Genomic DNA, 25,813 nt, shown 5'->3' on the forward strand with positions numbered 1-25,813 from the left:
TTTTGTTTTGTTTTTTATTTTCTGTTATTTTTTTGCTTAAGTATTGCACAAAACATCCAGCTTTCGAGAAAGTGTTTTATAAAGAGCGTAGTTCCTCTTAAAGAGTCTTAATTTCGTCCTTTGACAGATGAGGAGAAGAAAAAGGGATGTGAAACGAGAGCACTACAGTACATTTGTCACATAGAACCTATGTTCCACGGGCTGACGTAACCCTGCGGTGCTCTTTGGTAGGAGACCTGGGAAGGATTATTGGGTGAGGGCTGTGTAAGAGCTCTGTGCGTGGCTAGAGACGTGCTCTGTGCAAGCTCCAGGTAGGTTCATCTGCCAGAAATTAGGGCACATGGGAAAACTGGGTCAGTTCTATTGCAGTGTCTCCTTTTTGCGTGAACCTTTGCCAGTCCCAAAGTGTTCCCATGCTAGTGGCTGATCTCGGCTGCCCGCAGCACTCCCATCCCCAGCTGAGCTTGCCTTGCATGGGGAGAATCTCATTGTCCTTGCAGCAGGACTAGTAGTCTTGCATCACCCTAGGAAACCTGCACCTTCATCTCTGTGCTCTGCAGCCTGAGAGCAGCTGAGCTCACTGCCCAGCTTTGGTACTTGTCCTCAGCAGTGCCTGGGAGCTGCTGCTGCTGATGGTTGTGGGGATGTGGATAGGCCTTGGCACAGCGAGCATCCTGCTGCTGCCGTTGTGTGCAGTGAACTTAAGTGGTGTTGTGCCCTCAGCACGTCCTGCCTCACCAGTCCCACCCGTCCTGCTCGCTCTTATCTTCTGAGAAGCCCAATTTGGTGCAGTGCAACTTCGTAAGATGGCAGCTGTGCCCCATACCCAAGCATGCTGTCTGACAACCACTTCTGTCTCTTCCAGCATCTGTTCCAGATGTTTCTGTGCTTATCATCCATTCATCACTTCAACACATTTTTTCTGGTGTACAAGAGAAGGTTCAGAAGCACTGTTGGGATTTCTCCCATATTACGAAGTCTTTTGCCATGCCCCATCACCTCTTGACCTTGCCACTTTGCTGTTCCACTGGAGTGAACCTGAAGTGGTTTCCAGTTTCCTCTCATTCTCTCTTGCTTTGTTTCATGTAAGATTTTTCTGACTAAATAGTATATCTCAGTCTGAGATCCAGACTTCCCAGATCTCACTTTGCATCCCTCGCCGTTACAGGCACGCTGCTCGTCGTGCCGCTGGTCGCTCACCAATGGCCCCGTTCTCTTGGGCTTTTCTTGGAAGCTTTTTGGCACCACTGTCATCCGACTGCTTCCTTATTTTCCCCTCTCCTATTTACTAAATGAGAAGGAAGTTCAGGATGTCATTTCAGTAGTGATACGGAAGTGTCTCCTAAGGGACGTCTGATCCCGGGCTCCTTTGGTAGTTGCTGTGGGAAATGTTACTGGGCAGTTTTATTGAGCAAAGTCAGGAAAGGAGGAAAAAGTCCCACTAAAGCACTGAGAGCTGTTGGTGGAAGAAGCACTTGGTCTGTTGGCTGTGCCATTCTCACAGTCAATAAGTGTTCGGCATAAGCAGCTGAGCTCAAGAAATCAAGCTCTTGTATTGATGATGCTTTAGGCCCTAAGCAGCAAGGTACGCGTTGTGCTGATAAAGGCTGAAGGGCAGCTGCTGGAAGCAGGAGCTGGTGTTTCTGGGCAGTTCCTGTAGCAGAAAGGTGTGAACACTTGGGCTTCCTTCCTCATCATCCACACAGCACTCTTTCAGGCTGGCCTCTAATTTCATCTGTCTCTAAGCAATCTCGGCCTCATAACTCACAGGGAGTTGAAGGTGGAAAAGGTTATCTGCATTCTTCGTCCTTTCATTTGAGGGGTAGTGGTTTCTTTCAGGTGCCTCTTCTGTGTCTGGGCTCACAGGATCTTACAGGAGACGGGGCGGGCTCATCTCTCCCGTCCTATTGCCAGTTTGGGGTGTTACAGTGCAATTGCAAAGAACTGTGTTCAGGAGGGGCTCTGTGGGTGCAGCTGCTGCAGGTTGTGTGTGTGGAACACTCTCCTTCTCTTACTCAATGTCCATCCGTTTCTCCCTCTCTATTTTTCCAGCACGCACTGTGCTTGGCAGCCTCGAGGTCTGGGGGATGGCTACGCTGTATGGGACTGCCCCAGCCCTGCATGGTGGGCTGTGTTCTTTGGGGACTGCGGGGTTTCACTCTAAAATGAGACAGTGCTGAGCACAGAGCTGTCCCGAGGGTGGTTCAGAGCTGTCCCCAAACTTCCCTGAAGCTCTTCTGGATTTGAGCTGTGTAGTGCAGAATTGGGAGGGAAAAAAAAGAAAAAACCCAACCCATTGGAAACACAGTATTTTAGGTTAAATAAGTAAGAGTTTTGTCAGAGTTTTCTTGCAGGCTTTATTCAGGCCTGTCTTTTCTGAGTTGTTGGTTTATTAACAAGCTTTTATTCCCACCTGGTACCTGACACTTGCTTCCCAGATCCCCTGTAGGAATGGGGTGCAGCCCCTGCACAGACATCCCATTAACCTTCTGCACTGAGAGATGCTGTGCAGTAAATACAGAGCAGGGTGCTCCGGGGTTGCTGTGAGCGGTATACGAGCTGGCAAAGGCCAGTACAGCTCCTTCAGGTGTAGAAAGAGCACCATCAGAAGGGCTGTGACCAGGAGCAGAGTCAAAGCAGCGTAGCGTTCTGCTTTGTTTTCTCGTGGTTTCAATTTAGACACTGTCTGTACTCAAGCACTGTGTTTGTCCTTTGAGCCACACTGCTTTTCTGCAGTGTCTGTGCTGCACTTCACCATGCAGAGGGAGGGGAGCTGAGCCCCCCCACTGTCCCCAGCTCCTTGCCCTGTCCCATAGGGTGGAAGGAGGAGCAGGAGCTGTCGTAGCACCGCGTGTCCCTGTGGTGCTGGTGTCTTAGAACCTCTGTGCCACGATAGCACAGAGCCCAGTGACCGCACAGGGGTGCACGAGTCCCAGATAGGGTAAGGTGCGTGGCTGTCGGGGTGGGGAGCACAGCCATCCTGGCTGAGGCACAGTGAGTTGTAGTCACATCTGCACAAAGCATTTCAAACTGGGCATGCCTACACCGATAGCAGGAGGGGTCTGCAGCTGCAGGGGAGGGGGCCGAGTAACTGTGGAGGTGATGCAGTACTTCGGATGCTAAGTTTCAAAGCAAGTGGTCCCTAAGCTCCTTAAATAGTTGTTCTCATGTTACTTTATTTTAATGTTTGGGGCAAGATCAATGAAATAAAGATTCTTCACGTATTTCAGGAAAGATTTTTCTTTTCCCAGTGTATTCTAAACTGGAATAACTAAAGCTGTTTTTGGGGGTTTTTTTTTGTTTTTTTTTTTAATTTGGCCAGTTTATCGTTATGTGCTTAAGAAACAAACAAAAAAAAACCCGACTGTTGAGAACATCCCCTGTGAGCTTTCCTATCCAGAGCGCCAGCTGAAGGGCAGAACAGACTGCTCATTGAAACGAGGTCCTCCGGGAAACAAAGCCCTCTGAGAAGCAGTAGGATTTGGGGGTGGGTTTTGTTTTTATCTATTTAACACACGGCTTTTTGTGACCCGCTGACGGTGTCCCCGTGGCTCAGCTGCTGGAGCTCATATATACGTATGTGTGTGTGTAAATGTGGATCTGTTTGGCCCAGTGCTGTGCTGTGCTGGCAGGATGAGGCACTGACGCTAAGGGCGGAAGCGCTGCGTGGAAGGGACCAAATTCACACCTGGCACAGGAAAACACTGCTCCCTTTTTGCTCACATCGTGATTTTATCACCCTGTGTGCTTTAATGTCGATGTTTGCCAGCAAGTCACATCTTGTTCTGTGCCCTCTGCTGTAGCTCCGCACTTCCCAGTGCCGGTGCTGAGCACCACGTGGACCACTGCAACCACCCAAAGCTTAGCACTCATCTTACACGGTCACTGCACCCAGGTCGTTAGCGGTGGTCAGAAATAGCCGAGCTGAGCGTGGCCTCCCAGCACGGCCGCAGACCCGGCACAGCTTTCGACCCCAACGATTATTCTGTTGGAGTGGCATTTCCACCACGGAGCAGTTGGTGTTGGCTGTGGGAGATGGGTAGGAGTAGGTCAGCCACGTGAAACCTTGGGGAATGGCCGCAGCGTTGGCATCTCAGAGCCTCTGTGCTCCGTGTTCCTATTCCTGAAGGGGTTGGGGTCACCCTTCAGCCGAGCGTTCTCACTTGGTCGTTGGGAAGAACTTGAACTCGATGGGGACAAACCGTGATCTGCCAGTATGAACCACACTGTACTCCTTTTCTTGATTTGATTTCCCTTATCCTCTGTAATCTTTTGTTTATAAATTAATCTGTTTGTGGGACAGAAGGTTTGACCGATTGTTTTCCGTTCTGTACAGTACCCGGTTAAACATTTTGTATATTTAGTGTGTTTTTAAGTTATTGGTTTGTTTTATATCAAATAATTTATTTTTCAGGTACCATTTTCATTTACGCTTTGTTTTTACATGGGTTTATTTTAAATAAAGTATGACACTGCTTTCCAAATGTCTGAAACGAAGTGGAATCCCATTGTGTTATTTTGAGAGTACCTCTGTAAAAAACGTATGTTAGAAAGAGCCACAAAAATGCACCAATTCCGGACTTCCACCCTTCATTTCGAGAGCTGGGGAACCCTCTGGTGCTTGTTTCTATTTTTTGTCTTTTGAAGTGGTTTGAGGCGTTGGGATTTTCATATTGAAACAGTTGAAAGATGGGTTGGACGCAGCAGTGCTTTTGTAGAGTCCCGTGGAGGGAGCGTTGTGTCCTTACGGTATCTTCAGAATTAAGCAGAACGAAGCCTCGATCCCTTACCCTCATTTTCATATTTATTGATAGCACAAAGAGGTAATTATTATTTTTTTAACTTATTTTTTTCGTGTCCCTTGCTGGTTTCGTTGAGTGCTTATTTACATCATACCCGTCGTGTCCCTAAGCGAGCCGTGGTGGGAGCTGATGCATCGCAGAACGGTGTTGAGCTTTTACTTAATCATTCCTCTTTGGTTCTTTTCCCGCAGGAATTGGTGTTTCTTTGTGCAATTTGGAATTCTGATGGTTTGGTTTTTTTTTTGCAGAGTGGTATGAACTGTGTTTGCATTTGGGCAGATTGAGTTTGCTCCGTTATAAAGCTTTTGTAACGCGTAGCCCGATGAGAATGATGGAATTAAAAGAAGGCACTTGGGTGACTTTTTACCTTTCAGGAAAAATTGTTCTCTCTGTCTTAGGATGTTTATCCCGCTTGATTAAAAAACTGAATAAAATAATAATTAAAAAAGAGCACCCACACCAGAGCAGCCCCCAGCTATAGCCCGTTGCTCAGAAGTTTGGGGTTGGTTGGTTGGTGTTTTTTGCAACTTTCGGACAGAGCCCCTTGAGATGCAGCACTCCTTCATCCCCGAGGTTGGGCAGCACCTGGTCGCTCTGGCCTGCGTAGGGTCGGCCCAGTGGGGGTGTGCGAAGTGCTCATGAAGCTGTGCTGCTGTCCTGCTCAGAGCTGCACGTGCCCCATACCTGGAGGTGGCCCTGGGTGCCCTGAGCTGCTGGAGTGTCCCTGCCTGGGCTTGGAACTGGATGGCCCCTCTCCTCCCGTCACCCCAACCATCCTACGGAGGGTGTAGCACTGCCAGGGCGGCTTGGAGCTTTGCAGAGCTGTGTTTCCAGCTCTTGCTGCTGCAGGAACGACCTGCAGTGCTTACCTGATTGAAAACGTTCTTCCTGCTAGATTTTAAAGACCAAAAATCATCATTTTTGGCTACTGTCAGTCAAACAAACTATGGGATGTGCAATACCTGTTCCAGTCAGGAGCGCATAATCCCCAGCACAGAATTTTAGACATTTCCTGGCTTCTTTACAGCAGAACTGCTGCCCCTTCAGCGTGATTCCTCACACTGGGATCACTTTGCCCTGGTTCGTACGACCCTTGTTCTGTGAGAAGCAATAAGGGAAAACATGTGCTGACAACCAGAAGGCTTTGCCACAGCACACGCCCCGGTCAGGTTTGTCCCCCTGTCAGAAATGGCCATTTTTGCAAAGAGAAAGAAGAAAATCCCAATGTAGTCCAGCCCCGTTAACCCTCAGGTGGAGATGACTTGGGATGGAGGTGCCCTCCCTACAGCACTCCCCTTGGCTGTGGGTGGTGCTGGCAGCTGTCGGCAGCTCTGCTGTCACCCCCGTATCTCCCAGGACGGTGATAGGTGACCCTGATTGTTGGTATTCTTTGGTACTCTGGTCTTTAATATCTTTATCTTTTCCCATTTGAATAGTACGTAAGGCAGTAAATGTTAATTTTTCTGGATTGATTGACTTCTCTCTGCAGAGCTGCAGCTGGAGTGCTCCTCAACTCCATCCAGGAGCTGACGCAGAGCTTCACTGACCCAATAAAAGCTGTGGCTCTTCGTGCGTCCTCTGAGTCACGGCAGACTTCCGACACATCCTTTAACCCAACTTCTGTTTGAATGTGTTGGAACAGATCCTGCTCCCAAGCTCAGCCCAGTGTGTGCTGCAGAGAGATCCTAGCAGAGAGCAGAGCAGAAATGGTTTGGCTTGGGAGCAGTGTGGGGTCGGGCTGAGTGGTGCTGGGCTGTGGCTCCCTGTGCTGCAGGAGGAGCACGTGCTCACGCTGTCTGGACTCAGCATGGTACTGCAGTACACGTTGGCTCTGGTAAGTCAGTCCTTGTGCTTCTCTGCAGACAAATGAGTTTGTTCTCGGCCCAGCCGTGTGTGTAAAACTGGGCTGAAGCATTTTTGTGAGTGCATCTCCTGTCTGACACCTTTCGGTCTCATATTGTTCCCTCTGCTTTGGGTCTGTCAGGAGATGTGTCTTCATATGTGTGTGTGCATGGGTACATGGGTTGTGTTCATGGATAATGTGCGTTTATCTCAGCGCATTCTGCACTGTGTGCACATGTACACTGCCCCACGTGTGTACACAGTGTGAAGGTAACACAGAATGGCACACATTTGTTAACAGAAAACTTGAAGACAGAAGATTCGATTTTTACGCAAAAAACTCATACAAAAGTTTATCCTTAAAAATCTGAGCTGTCAAACTTCAGAGTCACGAGGACATCGTGTAACAGCAGTACAATAACCTGGGAAGGAGATGGAGCTGAAAGAGAATTCACTTCTGATCGGGTGAGAACACAACATCTACAATTCCTCTAAGATTCTCAGAGTGATGTGAGACGCGTCCATCTCGTGCACCATCAGGTAACACAGCGTTACTGCCTCCAGGAGGTGCTCCCCCATGCTTCTGTCTGGGATCAGAACGCTGTCTGTCACCTCTCTGAGAACTGGCAAATAGGAAATGATGCTTGCTTCTTTTTGGGGTGGCTTTTCTGTTTTGTTTGCTGTTTTTACTGTATTTCCTGGGCTTTAATACCGTAATCCTTTCTTATTTCAGGAATGGAAGAGAGAGGACCGCGCAGCTTTGAGAACACCTGTGAATGTCATGGAATGGCAGAGATTGGCCTCACACACCAGCATGGTTCAGGTGCCCAGCTGGCCGTGCTCCCCATCGCTGGGTTCTGGGATGGATACCCAGACACTGCTGGTGGCCACGGGGAAGGGACATTGGGCCTGAGCTCAGCTCCTGGTGTCCATGTCATGAGTGCTGAGCTTTGCAGAGCATCTCTGCTGTCCCCTCTGGATTCCCAGTTCCTCTGTGAGTGTGTGTTCTGCTCTGTGGGGAAGGAACAATGCGAAGCTGGTTCATTTAAGGCCACGTCCAAGGAAGAAAAAGGGAAGGGTTGGATCAGTGACATTTAGGCAGCCTGACATCATCTGCAAAACATGAAGTTTGTGGAACGCGCCTTCTGCAGAGCACAGCTGGGTGGAGGTCTCGCAGCTGCTGGGGTTCAGTGCAGCAGAAGGGAGGTGCTGGTCAGGGGGCTGTGCAGGAGGGAGCTCCGTTTTGCCCTTGCTTAGCACTGAAGGTGTCACCCTGTGCTGAGCACTGTCCTGCAGGAAGCAGAGGAGGAAGATGGGATGATGCCCAGGGAGAAGCTCCTTGCAGCAGCTGTGGCTTCCTGCTGTTGGTGCTCGTAGCTGTGTGAAAGCTTAATGGCTCATTAAAACGCCGCGTTGTCATGCTGCTTTAATTTTATTGTTATTTTGTTAAGAATGGTGTTAGGATTCTTACCAGTTCCTATCCTAATAAAAACCCCGAAGTGATCAAGTGTCATAGGCTCAAATGAGAGGACGTGGGGAGCTGGTAGGTGTTGGGGCCTGGCTGGGGGGCAGGTTAGCCACAAGAGATGCAGGAGATGAGGATGGTGATGGTGCTGCGGGATGATGCGCTGGGACAGCATGGTGTGTTTTGCAAAAGCACAGCTGATGAGAATAAGGGTAAGTGCATGGAGCTGGCCACAATTGCAGATGCAAAGCAGGAAAGAGCAGCGTGCTCTGAGGTGTATGTGGGTAATTAGGACAAGGAAATGTTTTAATTAGTATTGGGTGGTGTGATATGAGTAGAAAACAGCAGTGATAGGCATATGGGTAAGAGGGGATGTGACACACGTAACTTTAACCCCGTGCATCTTGTCTCTGCTCCACAGCGTGTTCCTAGAAGCAGTGCTGGAGCCAGGGAACGCTGCATTCTGTGCTGAGCTGTGATGGCTCTGTCCTTGGTCCCAGTGAGGACAGCAGGAAAAAATGTTACCCGCATTTAACAGTGTGGAGGTAAAAAAATGGGGCACAGGTGGTCACAGGGGTTTACCACAAATAGTGCCACTAATTTGGTGGCTTTCTTTGATCATTAGAAGTAACTGCTAGTGGAAGGTTCTGTAAGAACAGGGAAAGCTAAGCAGGAGGTTCTCCGCTGGGAGGACACAGCAGTTCACTTACCTTCCAGGAACCCACCTTCAGCTTTTCTTTGCTTTGAAATATCACATATGCTATGAAGCCCTGAGCTGGAAGCTTATGGAAGGTCCCATAGCCCTAAACTTCCCCTCCCTGCCAGGAGAGGTGCTCAGGAGGCGTGAGAAGCGTTGGGTGTTCTTGCACAGCATGAGCACGTCATGGAGAGGAGCTCATGGACAGATGTGCACATTCAGGAATTGGGTGCACAGCTCTGACATGGTAACATGGAAGGAGAGCCCCTCTCAGGAGGTGGCCCAGTTGGAAATTGCTGAGGGAGCTGTAGCAGTGAATCCACATGGTGGTTCAAACAAATGTGCTTCACAGCGTCTCAGAGCATGCAGGAGTGAAGACAAGAAGATAATAAATGATGTGGTCCACTCGTGTATGCCATGTCTCCCACTGGTCTGTGTGCTCGAGGGTGCTCGAGGCTGAGGGTCAGAGTTCTTCATGTGAAGGATGGATCTGGCAGTCCACAGTCTGCCTTGCTGTGTGCTCTGCTGTGGAAGCACAGCAGGACGGTGTTGCTGTGGACTGGACAACCCGGGTGCGTTGGCTTGTTTCCATGTCACCCTCAGGGCTCTGTTGCACCAGCAGCGTGGAAGGAAGGCCAGGAACCACGAACCACCAGTGCAGTTTGGTGGTTTTGTGTCTGGAAATGAAACAGGAGTGGGAGTGAGAGAGAGCTGAGCCTGAGGACGCGGCAGAAGATAACGTTCTGTAGAGCTGCCAGAATGTTCAACCTCAGCTTCACAGAGCCACGGTGGAAATTGCACATTGCAGTGCAGTGATGGTGGTGGTCAGCTGAGGAGTGTCGTTGGGCTGAAGTTGTCTGAATTTACTTTATAAGGATGGCTTCCATGTATCTGCTCCTTCACGGCAGTTCTGGTTGAGCACAGTGTGCTCTGTCCCAGCTGTCAGGTCTGGGATGTGTCCTCTTATTCTCAGCTACGAAACATTCTGTGGTTTTGAGTTCAAAGCGGTCTTAAAGCCCGACATTGTTCAGTCCATGGGCGGACAAACATTCTTAACAGCCCCATGCACGGGTTGCTTGTACCTGGCTGGAAAAGCAAAGATCTGAAGGAGTACAGACAGACCTGCTGTTGTAACTAGTTATGAGCAAATGAATTGCTGCATGCAAAGTGTCTGTAAATGTTTTATTTCCAACTGAAGCCTTCATGTACAGGAAGCATCCATTGGTGCCCATGTTCTTGAAGGACAACTGCTAGCACTGAAGAGTAGATGATGGGATGTGGGAAGAGGACGGATCGGCACCATATGGACAGGAGAAACTCACAGTCGGAGGTGAGGATTGGCATTAGGTTGCATTTGGGAGCAGAGAGGGAGGAAGTGTGCCTGGCTCCAAACAGAGGGATTACGTCTCCAGGATGGGAGTACCAGCAGCATTTGGTCTGTCACAGCCAATAGCTGCATCTGGGAAATGGCATTAGGAAGAGAGGTGGAAATGGACTTAAGACACCCAAAGTCAAGGCAGTGTTCTTGAAACACGGGAGCATCACGCTGCTGTTAACACTGTAGCACTGGACTGTGGCATGGGGTAATGCTTTGCAGACAAATGAGGACTTCTAGAAGAGCCCCAATAACCATGTGGTTGTGGTTCTGCACATGGGAGGACCGTGAATGGTGGGTTCTGAGGTGAGCTGGCTGCAGGTGAGTGGAGCAGTGATGTGCCAGAAACGTGAGCCGCGTTCTTAAATTAGCACATCCATCTATCTGAACTGCTCCTTTCAGGACTGAATGTCTGCATAGTGAGAGTGGGGCAGGACCCGTCTGCCTTTCCCCCTTCCTCTCTTTTCATTTACTTCCTTATTTCAATTCCTTGTAGTGGGAATTGATGTGACCACAAACTGTGAGAGCTGCAAACACTGACCACAGTCCTCACTGTGTACGGCAGAACGTGGCCATTCTCCATCCACATCCGAAGATCCAGAGGAGCATCTTTTCTGCTCCTTCCAGCATACAGGAGAATTAAGGGGTACTTCACTGAGAACATCCTGTGATGGATGTCTGTACCAACAAGTGCACAGGAAGAGCAATGCCTCTCAGCATACAGCTGGGGGTTTTGTTGCATAGAAGCAGCTTTCAGTGATTTTTATCAGCAAGATAATGCTCAGAGAACCTAGTTCCTTTGCCCACTTGTTCTCCCAGCTTTATTAAGATATAGTACACAATATTTTTGAGGCTGAAGTAGTTTTCAGTGTGCTGAGCAGAATCCTTCAGTTCACCCCATTCCCACTTGTCTCACAGTCCTGGTGGGCAGAGGGGGACAGCACTGCTCCTGGTGCTGCCCAGTGACTTTGGGCCCATTCTCAGTGGCTTTCGTGGCTTCTGGAAACCTCCTGTCCCTCAGCTTCTGATGCACTCACGTTACTCAGAATGGAGAATGCCACACTGACATTTTGGAGTTGGATGCATGACTGCTGGTGCTGTTGGACTTAACCCCAGTCCTCATCAGCTCACTAGCTACCCTCATCTGCCTTCACCTGAGTAATAGGAGTAGCTCAATTCATTTCCCTGTGGGTTGTGTCACGTTTTAGAGAAATTCAGTGATGTCAGTGTGAATTTAAACTGCTTTCATGAGCATCGTGTTGTGGCAGCTATGATGACCCCAGGGCAGGAGAGGGGATGTGGTGGCATCACAAGAGGTAAATGCGTCCAGCAACACACAGAACTGTGTGCAAAAGGCTTTTGTGGAGAAGGATGCCCTCGGGAGATGTGTTTTAAGGCTTTCATTGGAATGGGAATTTGAACTTAGGAGCAGATCCTCAGCTGGGAAATCAGCACAGCTGCACTGGAGTAGTGCTGATAAACTGATGCAGCACACTGGCTGCTGCTGCAGCACCTGTTCTGCTCAGCTGTGGCTTTGGGCTCTGGGCAAGAGTTACACTTAGTTTTTCAGATGACACTCTAAAAGATATGCATGTATATGTTAGTATGTAATATATATCAGTATGTATTGGTATATATATATAAAGGTTCTAAAATAACCATTTACACATTATGGCATGCAGCCTGGGCAGCAGATAGAGGCTGCTGCCATAAGGTGACAGCTTCAGTTCCATCTCTGCTGCTCTCTGCCATCACCTCGTTGCTATTTCCCAATCCCCCCGAGCGGCCTCAATGTAGGGGACAGGGCTGTGCTGTAACCCCAACTGCTGTAGGTGGGGCAGCCAGAGCAGGCATGTCCTCGTCTCTGAGCAGTGGGGTAGAAAGGATAGAGAGGGGTTTGCTGCCCCAGGTAAGGCCTTCATCTTGTGAGCAGCTCTACGTGGCATTGGGAATGCTTAGCACCAAGGTCCTGGGGTGGGAGTGCTGCGACCTACACCTGGCAGATGTTGTAGTGCACTCCCATCTGCTCAAACAGAGCATCCTCAAGCAGTTCAATCACGTTGTCTTTGGGATGCAGAAGTGGGGGCTCTGCAGAAGGAAACTTCTCTGTGTCTCTCACTGGATCTTGCTGCAAAAAAAGGTAAAAATGCTTCAGTTTCTTAACCCACCGTGTTCTTTGTGCCTGCGTGGCCTCAGAGTGCCCGGTGCTCCTAGATGGGTTGGCCGTACCTTCGGGGGCTTTGGGGCAAAGTCTTTCTCGCAGACATGTTGTATGATGCCAGCAGCCAGTGCATCCCCAAGGACGTTGGTCATGGTCCGAAATCGGTCCCTGGAAGAGAGAAGTGCTGAGGCTGCAGACCGTGGTGCTGAATGGCTCTGCAGGGTGCAGCCCTGCCACCCCTGCACGCAGAGGGGTACGGAGCTCCTGTACTTCTTGTCTCCAGACCATCCTGCTCCTCACCCACCAGGACAAGGCTGCCCCAGCCCCAGGAAGGCCAGTGTCACTTCCCTCCTGATGACACGCAGCGTGTAAGATACATGCTGCCTATTGGGTGTGCCCATTTCTTGCTGCATGGTTTTATTCTGCAGGTCATGCTTCTGTCCTAAGCAGCATCATTTTTCCACCTCTTCAGTGGCATCCACAGGTCCTTCCCTATCTCCTGCAAGTACACATCCATGCTATTTTTTTTCTGAACTTATTTGAGACCTCTGGCAAAGATGTGGTGCACAGTAGTGGCAGTGGTGGGCACTCCAAACAGTCAAGTAAGAAGTTTTTGCCTGTTGTTATCATAGGGCGTTTTGGGAAAAGAAAGGGAAAAGGAATGAGCTTACGCTTGGCTTCTGGCCTCGTTCTGAGGTCAGTCCCCATTCCCATTTCTAGAGGGAAGTCCCAGTGAGTCCCTACTACCGCACACTGTGCACCTGGGAAGGACTTACAGGGCCCAGTCCACCGCGATGATGAGTGTGATGTCGGTGGTTGGCAGCCCCACTGAGGTCAGCACGATGACCATGGTGACGAGTCCCGACTGCGGGATCCCGGCCGCCCCAATGCTTGCCGCAGTCGCTGTTATGCTGTGGAGAGAAGGCTGCGGGGTTAGCGTCCTCTGAAGGTGATGTGGACGTTCTCTATGGACCAGGGTGAGCTCTGGGAGGTTCCAGCACTGCAGACAGCACATCAGCAGGCTCATCCCCCAGTGGAGAGCGGGATGTGGTGCCTGCACCTTGCTGCCCACTGCTGTGCACGTGTACCTTATTGTCACAATCTGCCCCAAATCCAAGTCGTACTCGTTGACCTGAGCGATGAAGATGGCAGCGACCGCCTCGTACAGCGCCGTGCCGTCCATGTTGATGGTGGCACCGACAGGGAGGACAAAGCGTGCCACGCGCCGGTCTATGCCGTTGTTTTCCAGAAGACACTTGAGGGTGATGGGCAAGGTCGCTGAGCTGCAGAGCAAGGAGCAGTAAGTCGTCGTTCGTTGCAGTGCTGCCTTTGGAACAAGCAGGCGAGCAGTGTAGAAATGCACATCCTCTAGAATGTAACGTTACACGGATTGCTGTAGTGATGGAAGCTGCCTGCCCTCTTTGGCTTACAGCACCTGGAGGATGCATGGAGCACACGGCGTTGACCAGGCAATAAGGCTGCAGTGCCAGCGGGGTAACTCAGAGCCCCCCCAGCCCTGCTGGGTCCCAGCACGGTGCGGCCACTCTTCCTTCTGCCCATCACAAAGCTGTAATGCAGGGGCTGCTGGAGCCGAGTGTGAAGGTGCTGTGACAGTGGGGCAGTGCTGAGCATCCCATTTCTCACTGCTGCCAGGAGGGATCTCTTTTAAATTTATATCTTTCTTGATGTCTGCAGTGCATCTCTTCTGTCACACAGCCAGTCCTGCGTGCCACCACATCCCCCACAAGTGACCCACACCCCATCCAGGCTGTACCCACGAATTTCAGACATTTTCATACCTGGAGGATGTAGCTAAGGCGATCAGCAAAGCTTGCAGTATCCCCTTAATGAAAGCATAGGGGTTTTTCTTGGTGATGAGCATAAAGAGCAGAGGTAAGAGCACGAGTCCGTGGATGGCCAGCCCTGACACCACGGTGATGGCATACAGCCCCAGCTTCTGGCCTGTAACCCTTGGGTCTTCCATCTCCAGGATCTTTCCAGCAATGAGGAACACGATGCCGAAGGGGAAGTACCTACCAAGAATAAAGACAAGCGTTTATGAGGACCAAGCAGCACAGCAGTGATGGCAGCCACGCTGCACTGAGGCCATTGCTCACAACAGATACGTGGTGCTGCAGGACTGGCATCAGCACCAGCGAGTGGGTGAGGAAAGAGCAGAGCCGACGGTGAGCGGACTCACCAGACGGCCATGGAGACGATCTTCATCACGGCTTCGTTCAGACACTGGCACACGTTGACCAGCGGCGCTCCTCGCTCACCCATCTTTCCCAGCAGGAGCCCTACAGCCCAACACACGGTGCTACTGAGCAGTACCCGGGCGCGGCACCGCGTGCCCTCGGGCTGCAGCTGGGGGAATGTAGAGAGGGACACACTGGCTTTTTGCTGACAGCTCCGTCAGTGCCCCGGTGCTGTCCTCACCATGCTGCCCCCACACCCCAAATCCTCGGATTGGCTCTCAGGTTCCTGATACGCTAAGCTCAAGCTCCTCGCCCTCACCTCTCCCCATAATCCGGCCCACGCTGATCTCATTGCCTCCTACTCTTTCCCCCCACCCCCCCCACCCCGGCTTCCTCCTCTCCTCCTCCTCCTCAGGTACCAATGGTCGCAGAGAAGATGACAATCCCGAGGACGTTCATCTCATTGCTGGTCCCTGGCAGGGTCCTGTACGTCATTTCGGGAGATGGTGTTAGCTCAAGAAACACGGGCCGGTGGATTGCAGGGTTTTCCTCATCCGGTGCAAAGTAGATAAAGCTGATGGATTTCCCCGGTATCGTTGGGAACCGTGGAGACTTCACCACCGGGACAATAATGGTTCGATACTGGGATGGAAGCAAACCAGCAGTTAACGTCCCTTGGGCAGCAGGCTCCAGTGTGTGGCCCTGACGGTTCACTGGTGAAGCAAGAAGTAGTGCAGGGAAGCAGCGGCTGTCATTGGGATCCCAGTCCAGGATGGGATGCAGAAACATTGCAGTCCCTACAGATGGGCCCCTCCAGCCCCAGCCTGGGTGTCCCAGAACTCCCAATGCCATGAGCTTGCTGTTCTCCATGCACCCTACCCATCCCTTCCCCATCTCCTTCAGTCCAGTCTTCCTGCCCCCACCGCTCTGCCCTGCTTCCTGACCCCACTGGGACTGGGATGGGGATGGGAGGGGGCAGGGATGGGGATGGGGCTGGGTGTGAGGATGGAGATGGAATGGGGATGGGAATGGGTTTGTGATAGGGATGAAATGGAGATGGGGTGGGGATGGGGATGAGGTCAGGACTGGGCTGTGACTGGAGCTGATGCTGGGTTGGGACTGGGGATGGGACTCTGGATGGAGCCGGGGCTGGTTCTGGGGCTGGGAAGCCACCACACAGCAGCAGGGCACGACTGTTGTGTGCAGACCAGGGAGGCCAGGTTTCCTGGGGCTGGGGCCGATCGCTCACCTGCTGGAAGGAAGCTTCCACCAAGTTGGAGGGGAACATGTTCCTGGAATAGAGCAGTAGTGCACAGGTTAAAGCTGCAGGGGAGCTGGGGGCAGCCCTGCGGTGACCCGCAGAGAGGAGTGGTGCAGCACGGTGGTGCAGCACGGTGAAGAGGCCGAGAGGAGGAGTGGTGCAGCCCGGTGTGCCACGGTGTTACCAGGAACTCATGGCCCACAGCCCCCACACCGCTCCCAGACCCCACAATGCACCTGATCAAATCCAGCAGCGCGTCGGCGGAGCTGAGCACCACTTTCCCTGATGAGTCGTTCTCCTTCTGCGCGGCCGCGCCGGGGTGGATGCTGACCACCAGGATGATCCCGACGGTCACCGCCACGAAAGTGGTCCAAAGGTAATAGGTGATGGTGATCACCCCCATCTTCCCACAGGCCCTGGGCTCCATGGTGGCCAGCCCGGACATGAGGCTGCACCAGGAAACACCGTGCTCAGCACCTGCTCCCAGATTGTGTGGGGCCAGCATTGGGGATCCTCGTCGGAGCTCCCCATGCACCCCTGCTCTGCTCCCACCCCACTGAGCTCCAGGCCACAGCAGCTGTGTGTTCTGTCTCACAGTCCTGGAGATGCAGGTGATGATATCTCACCTGGAGGTGATCAGCGGCAGGATCAGCATCTTCAGCATCCTCATGAGCAGCTCTCCAGGAAAGGAGAAGTACTGCTTCTCCTGCAGGAAACAGCGTTGGCAGTGGGGAGGTGTGTGCTGACCGTGAGCAAAGGGCTCAGAGGGGACCCAGACGTGAGCTTGGCTCCCATGTGTGAAGGTGTGGTTTCCCTGCCCATCCCCTGCCAGAACTGCTGGGGGTAAGAAATACCATCCCCGGGGGAAATCCAGCCAGGGGTTGGGGAGGGGTGTGAGGCCGATCCTTGGGCCCATCTCCCTCTGGGAACAGCCCCATGGCCACACTTGGGTTGTTCCAAATGTCACTGCACTTCTCCCCGGGATCAGAGTGCAGAAGTGCCCCAACCCCTCTGGGTGCCCACCTGCCCCCCTCCTCCTGCCCATCCGCCATCTGTCTGTCCCTCCATCCATCCATCCCTCTGCCATCCCTCCCTCCATCCACATCCTTCTGGAGGCTCCTTCCCTCCCTCCCTCCATCCATCCATCCTCCTCCCAACCTTCCCCAGTGCCACGTGGATTTGTCAGGTGGCCGTGGGGTGAGGGCAGGACTGGGAGCAGCGGGATGCTGCCGCTCTCACAGCCCACGTGCATTGGGGTGCAGTGGGATTACACCCCTCTTCACTTAAGTCAGATCATCCTCGCTCCGGGCAGTGATGCTGCAGTGTGTAATTGAAGTGACAAGTGCCAAATCCCCGCAGGTTACGCGGGGCTGTGCCGGTAGCAGATGAGCATCCCGCAGATCGGGGCTGAGTTAAGACCGCTGTGATTTTAGCGCGGTGACATCTAACGGCTCTTCGGGAACATCAGAGGACCCCTGGGAGTCCGCTGTGCTTTGTGCCGGGACTCTCCCAGACGCTGAGCACAAACGGCTGTGGGACATCGGCGCCGCTGCCCCGTGCCGTGGGGTAGCAGCCGGCACCGGGCACAGCCGTGCTCCCCCACCCCCTGCAGTCCAAAAGGGGTCCCCAGCGGAGGGATGTGGGGTTTGTCGAGCAGTTCTGGTGCCAAAAGAAGAAAACCCATCCGGGAGAGGTTGCTGTGTCGGGCAGGAGCCCATCCGCGCCGCCCTCGCTCCCGCCCCGTCCTTACCAGCTCCGTCAGCTCCAGCGCCCGCAGCAGGGAGCCCAGCAGGCAGCCGACGGCCACCGACAGCATGGACAGGGTCAGGAGGCCGTTCCTGCGCCAGAAGGTCCGCAGCTGCGCCCAGAGGTGCGCGGAGCTCACGGACAGTGAGCCCAGGCGGGCGCGCTCCCGCATGGTCCCGCTCAGCAGCGGCTCCGCACCGCAGCGCTCCGTGTGCGGCTCCGTAATCCCCACCCGGAGCCCCCCCCGGAACGGAAAGTGACGTCCCCGCAGCGCTTAATCTGGGCTCGGCTTTCCGCGGGTGAGCGCGGAGGTTTAACCCTCCGTTCCCCGCTGCTCCGCACCCCGCGGGGAGCGCGGGTGGAGCTCCGTTCCCACCCCTGAACGATCCGTTCCCGGCTCCGGTTGCGGTGTTCGGGCAGCGATCGCAGCCCCGTCCCCACCCCACGTCCGCGCTGGTGGAAGTGCTCCGTTATGGCACGACCACGCAGAAAAACAAACAAACAACCGAAGAACACAGAAAAGACCACGCAAATGAGTGCCACGTTTCACGCAAACGGAACAAAGCTCCGCTCTGCGGGGCCGACCCCGGGGGGGGGGGGGGCTCTGCCCGGGGCACGTGGGTCCGGCAGCGCTTCACTCACACCCACCGTACAGATCAACGTCGTCGTAGATGTCCGTGTCCCTGGAGGGGAAAAGCTGTGAGCGGCCCGGGCTTCTACAACCCCCACCGCGATGGGGCAGCTCTGCTGCTGCTCTGCCCCATCGCTGTCCCCTGTGCCCCCACCCCACCCCCGGCCGCTCCTCCGCAGAGGTGGGACAGCAGATTGTCCCCAGGAAGGGCACATCTCCCCGCGGCCATCGGTCACTGCCACGGCTGGGGGGGTTGGGCCTGGGGGGGTCGGTGCTGCGAGAAAGGGCTGGGAAGGGGTACTCACAGGTGCAGCATCGCGGCCCGGGGCACATAACCGTCTGCAACAGAGTGGGGGAAAGCGTGTGGGGCTGTGCACCCCCGGGGGGGGCCGGGAAGGAGGGATGCTGAGCAGCGGCCGACTTACACCTCCGCTGGCTGTTCCGGCAAAGGATCTGCTCCTTATTGGTGAACTGAATGACATCGAGAATCTCACCCCGTCTGAGCGGCAGGTTCTTCCCCCCGCCCCTCTTCTCCGTCGTTGCAGGGTCGACCATCATCCGGGTCAGGACGGCGATGCTCCCTTCGAACTGAAACACAGAGGAGGGCTGGCCGAGCTCCCCTATGGAAACAGCACTTCTCCGAAGCACAGCGCTGTGGGGCGGTCGGTCCTGGGGGGGTCCTCCATGGGGCGGCCTGCCGGCACACAGCCCCCCTGCACAGCATCCTTCCTGCACAGCTCAGAGGGAAAAGCGACCGCTCCTCGCTGCTCACCTTGAATTTCTTCTGAAATTCCCTGTCTGCTTTCTCTTCCTTCTTGCATTCCTTGAGCGTCATTGGCTTCGTCTTCCGGGAGCTCTGAGCTTCTCTGCAGAGGTGATGTGAGTGGTGGGAAGGTTTGGCTCACCCCCTCCCACCTCCCCCCGTTGGTGCCCTCTCCCGGGTTCCTCCCAGCGCCCAGAGGTGAGCCCCCCCCTCCATCCATCCCCCTCCCAGTGCCACTGGGGCTCCGTGGACTGGTTCTCACTGCAGCCCCAGCAGAGACCACCAAACAACAAAGCACCGAGGGATCTCTGCAGGCTGAGGACCCACGGGGAAGAGCTCACCCTCACATACACACTCTCCCTCCCCTTGTTACCTCTGTGCAGCAGCCAGCAGTGCCACCGTGCTGGGGGCCCGAGCAGCACCTCCCCCTGAAAACCAAGCACAGAGAGGGCTACGCGGGGTGGTGGAGGCTGAGAGCACTGCTCCCCATGGCTCCCAGGGTGCCCACACCCCCGGGTGCATCTGTATCCCTGGGACCAAGCGGGGCTGACGTCACCGGCCCCACTGGCTGCCCTCCATCCTTTTGGACACCCCCCCGCCCCACACCTACCCCCTGTGCCCCCACCTCCTCTGGGGTGGAGGTTTGCTGGCGGCCGGAACGTGGGGGGTGGTGGGAAGCTTTGATCTCTCCTGAGCAGCTCAACGCTCTCAACGTCGTCGTATATCTCCTCTTCGCCGCTGGGACGGAGCAGAGCGCTGTCAGGGAGCTGTGCAGCCGCCCAGGACAACGTCCGCACCGCTGGGGGTGCATCATGGGGGGTCCCGACCCACCCTCCCACCGTTTCCCCTCACGCTCTTCCCATTGGGTCAGAGATCCCCGAAATAAAAGTGCCTCCGCAGTACTAACCCCGCAGCGCTCAGAGCGTCCCGCGGTGGGAACGGCATTGGGTAACCTGGGGGACAGAGGGGGCAACGAGCGGTTCTTTGGGGCCTGCAGCTCAGCTCCGGGGGTCAGGGCCCCCCCCCAGGGAGGTGCTGGAGCAGAGGGGGGCGGGCGACAAAGCCAGCAGCACATCCAGCAACCCAGAAGACAAAGAGACCCTCAGCCCTTAGGACACACGGAGGGAAGGTCACTGCTCTGCCAGGACCGCAGTGGGGGCTGTGCCAAACAGACGCGGGCACGGCCACAAAGCACTGAGCCCCGCGCTGCAGGGGGGGAAGACACCGAGCTGGCAGCGTGCTCCCATCGACCCGAGCTCTGCCCGTGCCCTGTGCCCCCACCTCATACCCATACCCATCCTCATGCCATACCCACCCCCACACCATACTCTCCTCATCCCTTCCTCACCTTGTACCATCCCGTACCCATCCCATCCCCATCCCATCCCCATCCCCATGCCATACCCCTCTCCACCCCATCCCCATCCTCACCCCGTACCCATCCCCATCCATCCCCATACCCCATACCCAGTGCAGTGCTCCGCGGCCCCGCAGCAGCGTGTCCGCCCCCCCCGTGGGGTGCAGCCCTATGGAACTTCTCCAGATCTACCCCCGGAGGCCGCCGGGGTTTGGCCGGCCTCGCCCCCAGCAGCGCGGCGTGCGGCAGCGGTTTCCTGCGTGGGGGATGCCCCGAGCCCCGGATCCCACCCTCGGCGGCCGCGGCTGCGGCGTGGGGTGCCGGAGCGGCCCTATCTTTGAGCAGCGGCCATTTCTGCGGGGGTGGGTCCCTCGGGGGGGGATGGGAGGTGGCTCCGACCCCCTTGATGTCGTGCACCGCGTCCCGTCCTCCCGGTTTGGCGGCGGTGGGGTGCGAACCGGAGCTCGAAGCGACGCCCTTCTTCAGCCGAGCCATCCACTCCGTGCTATGGGGAACGGGCATCGGGGGGGAGCCGGGCCCCTCACTCTGAGCTTTGCTGCGCGGCGGAGGGGTCCCGATGACGCCCACCCTCCCGGAGAGGGGGATCGTGGGGGGCTGCTCGCCCTTGGAGCCCGGTGCAGGCGCCCGTCCCGGCTCCGTCGCGGGGGAAGCTGCGGGGGGACGCCCTGCACGGCCGCCCGCTGCGGGGGGAGGTTTCCTGCCGTCCCTCAGCTTTGCTCGCAGATGTCGCCCCGTCTCCCCCTTCCCCTCCGGGTGCGCCTGCGGGAATTAAGGAAAGATGCGGTTATGCCATGACGGAGGAAAACGACTCCACCACCCACGGAGAACGCGGCAGCGCTTCCCCGAGACGCCCCGGTGAGGAGTGCACTCTGCTCAGAGCGGTCCTGCAGCTCCGGACCCCACAGCCGCGGGGACGCGCACTGCTCTCCCCCTCGAAAGGGCGGAAGCCGTCCCTCGGAGGAAAGCCCCGACGGCGCTGCCGGAACGCGTCTCGCTGAGGAAAAAAAAACAACAGAAAGAAAAAAGAGGCCGAGAGGCGGCGGATCTGCCCCACTTTTCTGACCGGTGCGTTTCCTGCGCTGCTCACCCCGTCGAGGCCGCACGGAACTGGGGCGCAGCGCTGAGGGCGTCGGGGTCACGGGCACCGTCCCGGAAAGAACCGACGCTCAGGGAGAGGTGGTCCTCTCCCCTCCTCCTCTTTTCTCCCCCCCAACCTCTTCTCTCCCCTCCCCCCCCCGCCCCCGGGCGCAGCGTTGCGGACATCGGCGCTCTGCTCCGCTCGCCCCACCGCGGCTCGGGCTCTGCAGTCCTCCTCCCGGGATTTCGGTTCGGTTTGCGTTTGCATCACTTCGTTTCCTTTCACAACAGAAAGGCCGGAGCGCAGAGAAGCCAGCACGACATTTTCAGACGCGAGAGCTCAAACGTGGACTGTTAAATAGGGGCGGGTTCCCCCTCGTCCCTGGGCAGAGCCCGGTGGGGGGGGGGTCTCAGCAGCGCACATCGTCCGCATCCCACACGTAAGGCAGCGAAAAAACGGTTAAAAAAAAATGGGCTCCTGCAGCGCTGCCGAGCACGACCGGGGCTTTAGGTGTGAACCGTTCATGCGTTTGTGAGCACCGGAGCCAGAGCTGTCCCGTGAGCGGGGACACGGGCCGTGCCCCGGTGGCCCCGTCGGGGGACGGCACCGCGGTCACAGCGTTCGGCGGCACGGCGATGCCGTCTCCTCTCCGACATATCCGAGCCCCACCCGGTGCTATCCGCTCTTGCACCGACCCCGGGAGCTGCTCCGAGAGCTCCGATTGACCCCATCCCGTACGGGTGCGGGTAGGACGCGGTTCTCCCGCACGCAGCCCCGCGCGGGTCGCACCCACCATCTGCACGCGCCGTCCTATGAGCTCTCCTCCCCCCTGAGCACCATCGGAGCCGTCCGAGCAGAAGGACCTGAGCGAGGGGAACCCCTCCGGCAGCAGCGGAGCTCCCCAGCACCGAAAGCAGAAGCTCTTTCCTAACGCGGGGTCGGCAAGGAGCTGTGTGCAACGCCAGGAAGCGGCTGCGGCCTCACTGCACGGGGGGGGGGGGGGGGGGAGCGGCTCTGCGCTGGGGACAGAAACGGGCGGGGGCTTTGGGAGCGACCCGACACCGTGGGATCGGCACAGGGCCGGGATCTGGGGGTCTTCACACCCACCCGGTTCCAGCCCCGTGGACAGGGACCCCCCGGGCACACCGGGCTGAGCGCAGCCCCGTCCGTGGCCGTGGGGACCTCCACGGGTGGTGAGCAGCGCTCAACTCGACGGGAGCCAACGGGGCCGGGGGTCACATCACTCAGCCCACAGTGAGGAAGGAGGCTCAGGGGACTGTGTGGGGCTGGAGAGCCGGAGGGATGCGCTTGAGGTGATGGGAGACTGAATATGGGGGTGGGGGCAGGGGGGGGTTCAGGGACAGAGGTGATGAGAGGAACCTCAGGTGCTGTTTGCAGGGGGTGGGCGGGCGGTGGGGTGTCTGGGGGTGATGATGTGGGGGCTGCAGGGCTGTGTTTGGGATACGGGGAGAGGGAAGGGCTGAGTTTGGTGCACAGAGAGAGAGAAGGGCTGAGGAAAAACTTCTCTGAAAGAGCGGTCGGACGCTGGAACGGCTCTGCCCAGGGAAGGGGTGCAGTCATCATCCCTAGAGCTGCTCGAGGAGCACCTGGACGAGGTGCAGTGGGATATGACGGAGCAGCTCAGCGGGTAGGGATGGTGGCAGGAGGATGGTTGGGCTGTACGATCTCGTAGGTCCTTTCCAACCTCGTGTTTCTATGAATCTATGACATCAGTTTCTATGTTTGGGGCACAGCAGACGAAGGGCCGAGTTCGGGGTCACAGTGAGGACGGAGGACCACGTCCGGGCCGCGGGGACACATGATGCGGTGCCCGGAGCTCCGGGGCCGCGCCCTCCAGCGGCGCAGAGCCGCGAGAAGCGGCGCCCGACGGCGCGGACGTGACGGGACACGCTCCGCCCGGCGGCACTGCGCAGGCGCGGCGCGGGATGGCGGCGGCGGTGGGGCCGGAGGCGGCGGTGGCAGCGGGGGAGGACGCGGGTGGGAGCGGTGCGGGGCCGTGTGCGGGAGCGGCCCGCAGCGCCCGGCTGCCGCTGGCCCGAGTGAAGGCGCTGGTGAAGGCGGACCCGGACGTCAGTCTGGCCAGCCAGGAGGCCGTGTTCGTGCTGGCGAGGGCCGCGGTGAGGGGCGGCCGTGGGGATGGGGTGCGGTGCGGTGCGGTGCGCCTCGACGGGGCGGTCCGTGCTTTGAGCGGGACCGTGCGCTGAGTGCGTACGCGGAGCTCGGAGGGGGTGGGGGTGGGGGTGGGGGTAGAGGGGGGGGAACTCTGCGGGTGTAGCGCTTGGGTCGTCCTCACGGCGCTCCGTGTGAAGCTGCGGCGGTTTTCCCTCGCAGGAGCTCTTCGTGGAAACCATCGCCAAGGACGCCTACGTGTACGCACAGCAAGGGAAGAGGAAAACGCTGCAGAGGAAGGACCTGGGTATGAGCCCTGGGAGGGGGTCGGGGGGGAGGGCTCCATCCGTTCCGGCGCGGAGGAGCGGCCGTAGGAGCGGCTTTTTGCCCCGAAGATGAGGGAGAGAGATGTGCCAGACGTTACGCGTTCCCTTTTCTGTGTGGTTATTGTTCTGTGCTGTTCCACGTGCTGCCCCCAGAACAGACACTCCCCGCTGGAGTCGGGTGCTGCGATGCACTGATTCCTTTCGCTCTGCTTTGCAGATAATGCCATCGAAGCTGTTGACGAGTTTGCTTTTTTGGAAGGTGAGTCTCCATTGGTTTCGATATTTTTCTGTAATCTCTTTTCTTGAGAGAGGACCATGGAATGGTTTCAGTGCAAAGAGTCCCTCCAGGGCCATGTGGTCACACAGGGGCACCCACAGCTCCCCCAGGAGCTCACCCTTGAAGACCATCTCCCCTTCTCCTAACAACAGACCCCACTACAGAGTCTGTCCCCTTCTGAATGGAGGAGCTCAGCAATCTGTGCAGCTCCTGGCTCCACACCTTTAATAGCGGTGTAACTTGTGTCCCTCCCCCTCCCAGAGAGGTGAGATGGACACCACATGGAGCTGGAGCCATGTGTTTTGCTCTTTAGCTGCAGTGCTTTGTCACTTCTGTGTAATTTGCTTCAGCTTCACTAAGTTACTGAGTATCCCATTGGCACAGTCCCTATATCTGGGCCTTATGACCTCACATCCTCCTATAGCCCATCCCAAATAAACCTGTAGCCTTCTATAACTCCTCACAGCCAGCTATCTCCCTATAGCCCCCCCACTGCTCCCTGCAGCCCCATATCCCCCTATTTCCCCCCCATATCTGGGCCTTCTAACCTGGGCCATCCTCCTATAGACCTCCCATAAACTTATAGCCCCCTATCTCTCTATAGGCCTATATCCCCGTATTTCCCATCCCCCCCCCCATAGTCCCTATATCTGGGCCTATATCTGTCCCTTCTAGCCCCACATCCCCCTGTAGTCTCCCCACACCCCCTATAGCACCATATTTCCCTATATTCCCAGGTTTCTGTTGTTTTCTGTTTCCTTTCTGGCCTCTGAGGCAGTGTTGATTTTCTTTGTTTTCATTTTTAGGTACTTTGGACTGAGCAGGTCAGCAGTGCAGAAGGGCTGCAGGGTCTGACGTGGGGTGGCATGTGGGGTGCCAAGGGCTCAAACACAGTTCCTGGAGCTGAGACACTGAAATGGGCAACCGTAGTACTTTGTATAAAGTTTAAGTCGTAGTAAGTTCTTTATTTAAAGCATGTGGTTTGTTTTCCTGTAAGTATTATGTATGGCCTCGAGCCCTGTGCCCTGCTGCTGCAGTGCAGGCTGCTTCCCAGCCCTGCCCCTGTGGCACCACGGGGCAGGGAGCAGAGAGCTCAGATGCCAAGGCATAAACCTGATGATTTATAAATATCTGGTGGTTTATATATGTATATATTTTTAATGAAAGTGTATTTTTCTTTGTATGTGTTTTAGTTGGGTTTTTTTTGGCCGACACAATTAAAGGCAGTGCTTTGCTGAGTGGTCTTGAGTGCTCCTCTGTGCTGCTGCAGTGTTCTCACAGCATGGATGTGGATGGATGGAAGGGATGCTTCCCTGTGGTGTTCTGCTTTCGGTGGTCGCTTCCTCGAGGCTCTGTCTCAGGAGTCCCAGCTCTCCTGCAGGGACTACATCTGAGCTCCAGAGGGGCTTGGTGTGCTTTGAGGGCTGTACAGCTTCCTCGGAGTTGTGTGATTGCTGCAGCTGCAAGTGATCTCAGTCAGAGAATGGTAAATCCCCAGTTCAGAAGGTGTGAGCAGTGTCTGATGTTCAGATGAACACTGCAGTTCTCCTTTGCTTCATTCCCAGGAGCTGGGTCTGGTCGCTGCTGCATGGGCTGGGCAAGTAGGGCTGGAGATCTGACCTCTGTGGTCCAGACCTCCTGACTTCCACTGTCAGACTGAGAGTGTCACTGTCTGCTGCCAGA

At 55.8% G+C, this 25,813-nt stretch overlaps 3 protein-coding genes across 3 annotated transcripts; 1 reads left to right on the top strand and 2 right to left on the bottom strand.

The window, feature by feature from the left end:
• Positions 1-11,778: 11,778 nt before the first annotated feature.
• LOC136055590 (excitatory amino acid transporter 5-like) lies at positions 11,779-17,632 on the bottom strand. The gene is made up of 11 exons (XM_065747412.1): positions 17,552-17,632; positions 16,428-16,507; positions 16,038-16,250; positions 15,790-15,832; positions 14,960-15,182; positions 14,543-14,642; positions 14,142-14,375; positions 13,431-13,625; positions 13,119-13,253; positions 12,411-12,510; positions 11,779-12,309 (listed from the first exon to the last, which is right to left on the bottom strand). The coding sequence occupies exons 1-11, from the start codon at positions 17,615-17,617 to the stop codon at positions 12,172-12,174; spliced, it is 1,527 nt and encodes a 508-aa protein (XP_065603484.1). The 5' UTR covers positions 17,618-17,632; the 3' UTR covers positions 11,779-12,171.
• Positions 17,633-18,145: 513 nt separating this feature from the next.
• PRAM1 (PML-RARA regulated adaptor molecule 1) lies at positions 18,146-22,193 on the bottom strand. The gene is made up of 9 exons (XM_065747321.1): positions 22,005-22,193; positions 20,409-21,078; positions 19,859-19,894; positions 19,552-19,740; positions 19,315-19,369; positions 18,951-19,044; positions 18,604-18,766; positions 18,484-18,517; positions 18,146-18,230 (listed from the first exon to the last, which is right to left on the bottom strand). The coding sequence occupies exons 1-9, from the start codon at positions 22,191-22,193 to the stop codon at positions 18,182-18,184; spliced, it is 1,479 nt and encodes a 492-aa protein (XP_065603393.1). The 3' UTR covers positions 18,146-18,181.
• Positions 22,194-23,343: 1,150 nt separating this feature from the next.
• On the top strand, positions 23,344-25,368 carry POLE4 (DNA polymerase epsilon 4, accessory subunit). The gene is made up of 4 exons (XM_065747322.1): positions 23,344-23,535; positions 23,750-23,834; positions 24,071-24,112; positions 24,937-25,368. The coding sequence occupies exons 1-4, from the start codon at positions 23,344-23,346 to the stop codon at positions 24,948-24,950; spliced, it is 333 nt and encodes a 110-aa protein (XP_065603394.1). The 3' UTR covers positions 24,951-25,368.
• The last annotated feature ends 445 nt before the right edge of the window (positions 25,369-25,813 follow it).

This window comes from Cyrtonyx montezumae, unplaced genomic scaffold, assembly GCF_038088225.1.
Source record: "Cyrtonyx montezumae isolate F1298 unplaced genomic scaffold, pur_monq_1.0 scaffold_44, whole genome shotgun sequence".
Classification (NCBI taxonomy): domain Eukaryota; kingdom Metazoa; phylum Chordata; class Aves; order Galliformes; family Odontophoridae; genus Cyrtonyx; species Cyrtonyx montezumae.

What these genes read in the sequence shown, in the direction of transcription:
- LOC136055590 (XM_065747412.1), bottom strand. Translation starts at nt 17,617, where the DNA reads ATGCTGTCGGTGGCCGTCGGCTGCCTGCTGGGCTCCCTGCTGCGGGCG. An exon ending in CGCTGGAGCTGACGGAGCTG is followed by an intron (nt 16,508 to 17,551) that starts GTAAGGACGGGG and finishes TGTTTCCTGCAG; the next exon opens with GAGAAGCAGTACTTCTCCTT. An exon ending in CATCTTCTCTGCGACCATTG is followed by an intron (nt 14,643 to 14,959) that starts GTACCTGAGGAG and finishes GTTGGGCTGTAG; the next exon opens with GGCTCCTGCTGGGAAAGATG.
- PRAM1 (XM_065747321.1), bottom strand. Translation starts at nt 22,193, where the DNA reads ATGGTGGGTGCGACCCGCGCGGGGCTGCGTGCGGGAGAACCGCGTCCT. An exon ending in CCCACCGCGGGACGCTCTGA is followed by an intron (nt 19,741 to 19,858) that starts GCGCTGCGGGGT and finishes ATGCACCCCCAG; the next exon opens with CGGTGCGGACGTTGTCCTGG. An exon ending in CGGGCCGCGATGCTGCACCT is followed by an intron (nt 18,231 to 18,483) that starts GTGAGTACCCCT and finishes TTTCCCCTCCAG; the next exon opens with GGACACGGACATCTACGACG.
- POLE4 (XM_065747322.1), top strand. Translation starts at nt 23,344, where the DNA reads ATGGCGGCGGCGGTGGGGCCGGAGGCGGCGGTGGCAGCGGGGGAGGAC. An exon ending in TCGTGCTGGCGAGGGCCGCG is followed by an intron (nt 23,536 to 23,749) that starts GTGAGGGGCGGC and finishes TTTCCCTCGCAG; the next exon opens with GAGCTCTTCGTGGAAACCAT. An exon ending in GCTGCAGAGGAAGGACCTGG is followed by an intron (nt 23,835 to 24,070) that starts GTATGAGCCCTG and finishes TCTGCTTTGCAG; the next exon opens with ATAATGCCATCGAAGCTGTT.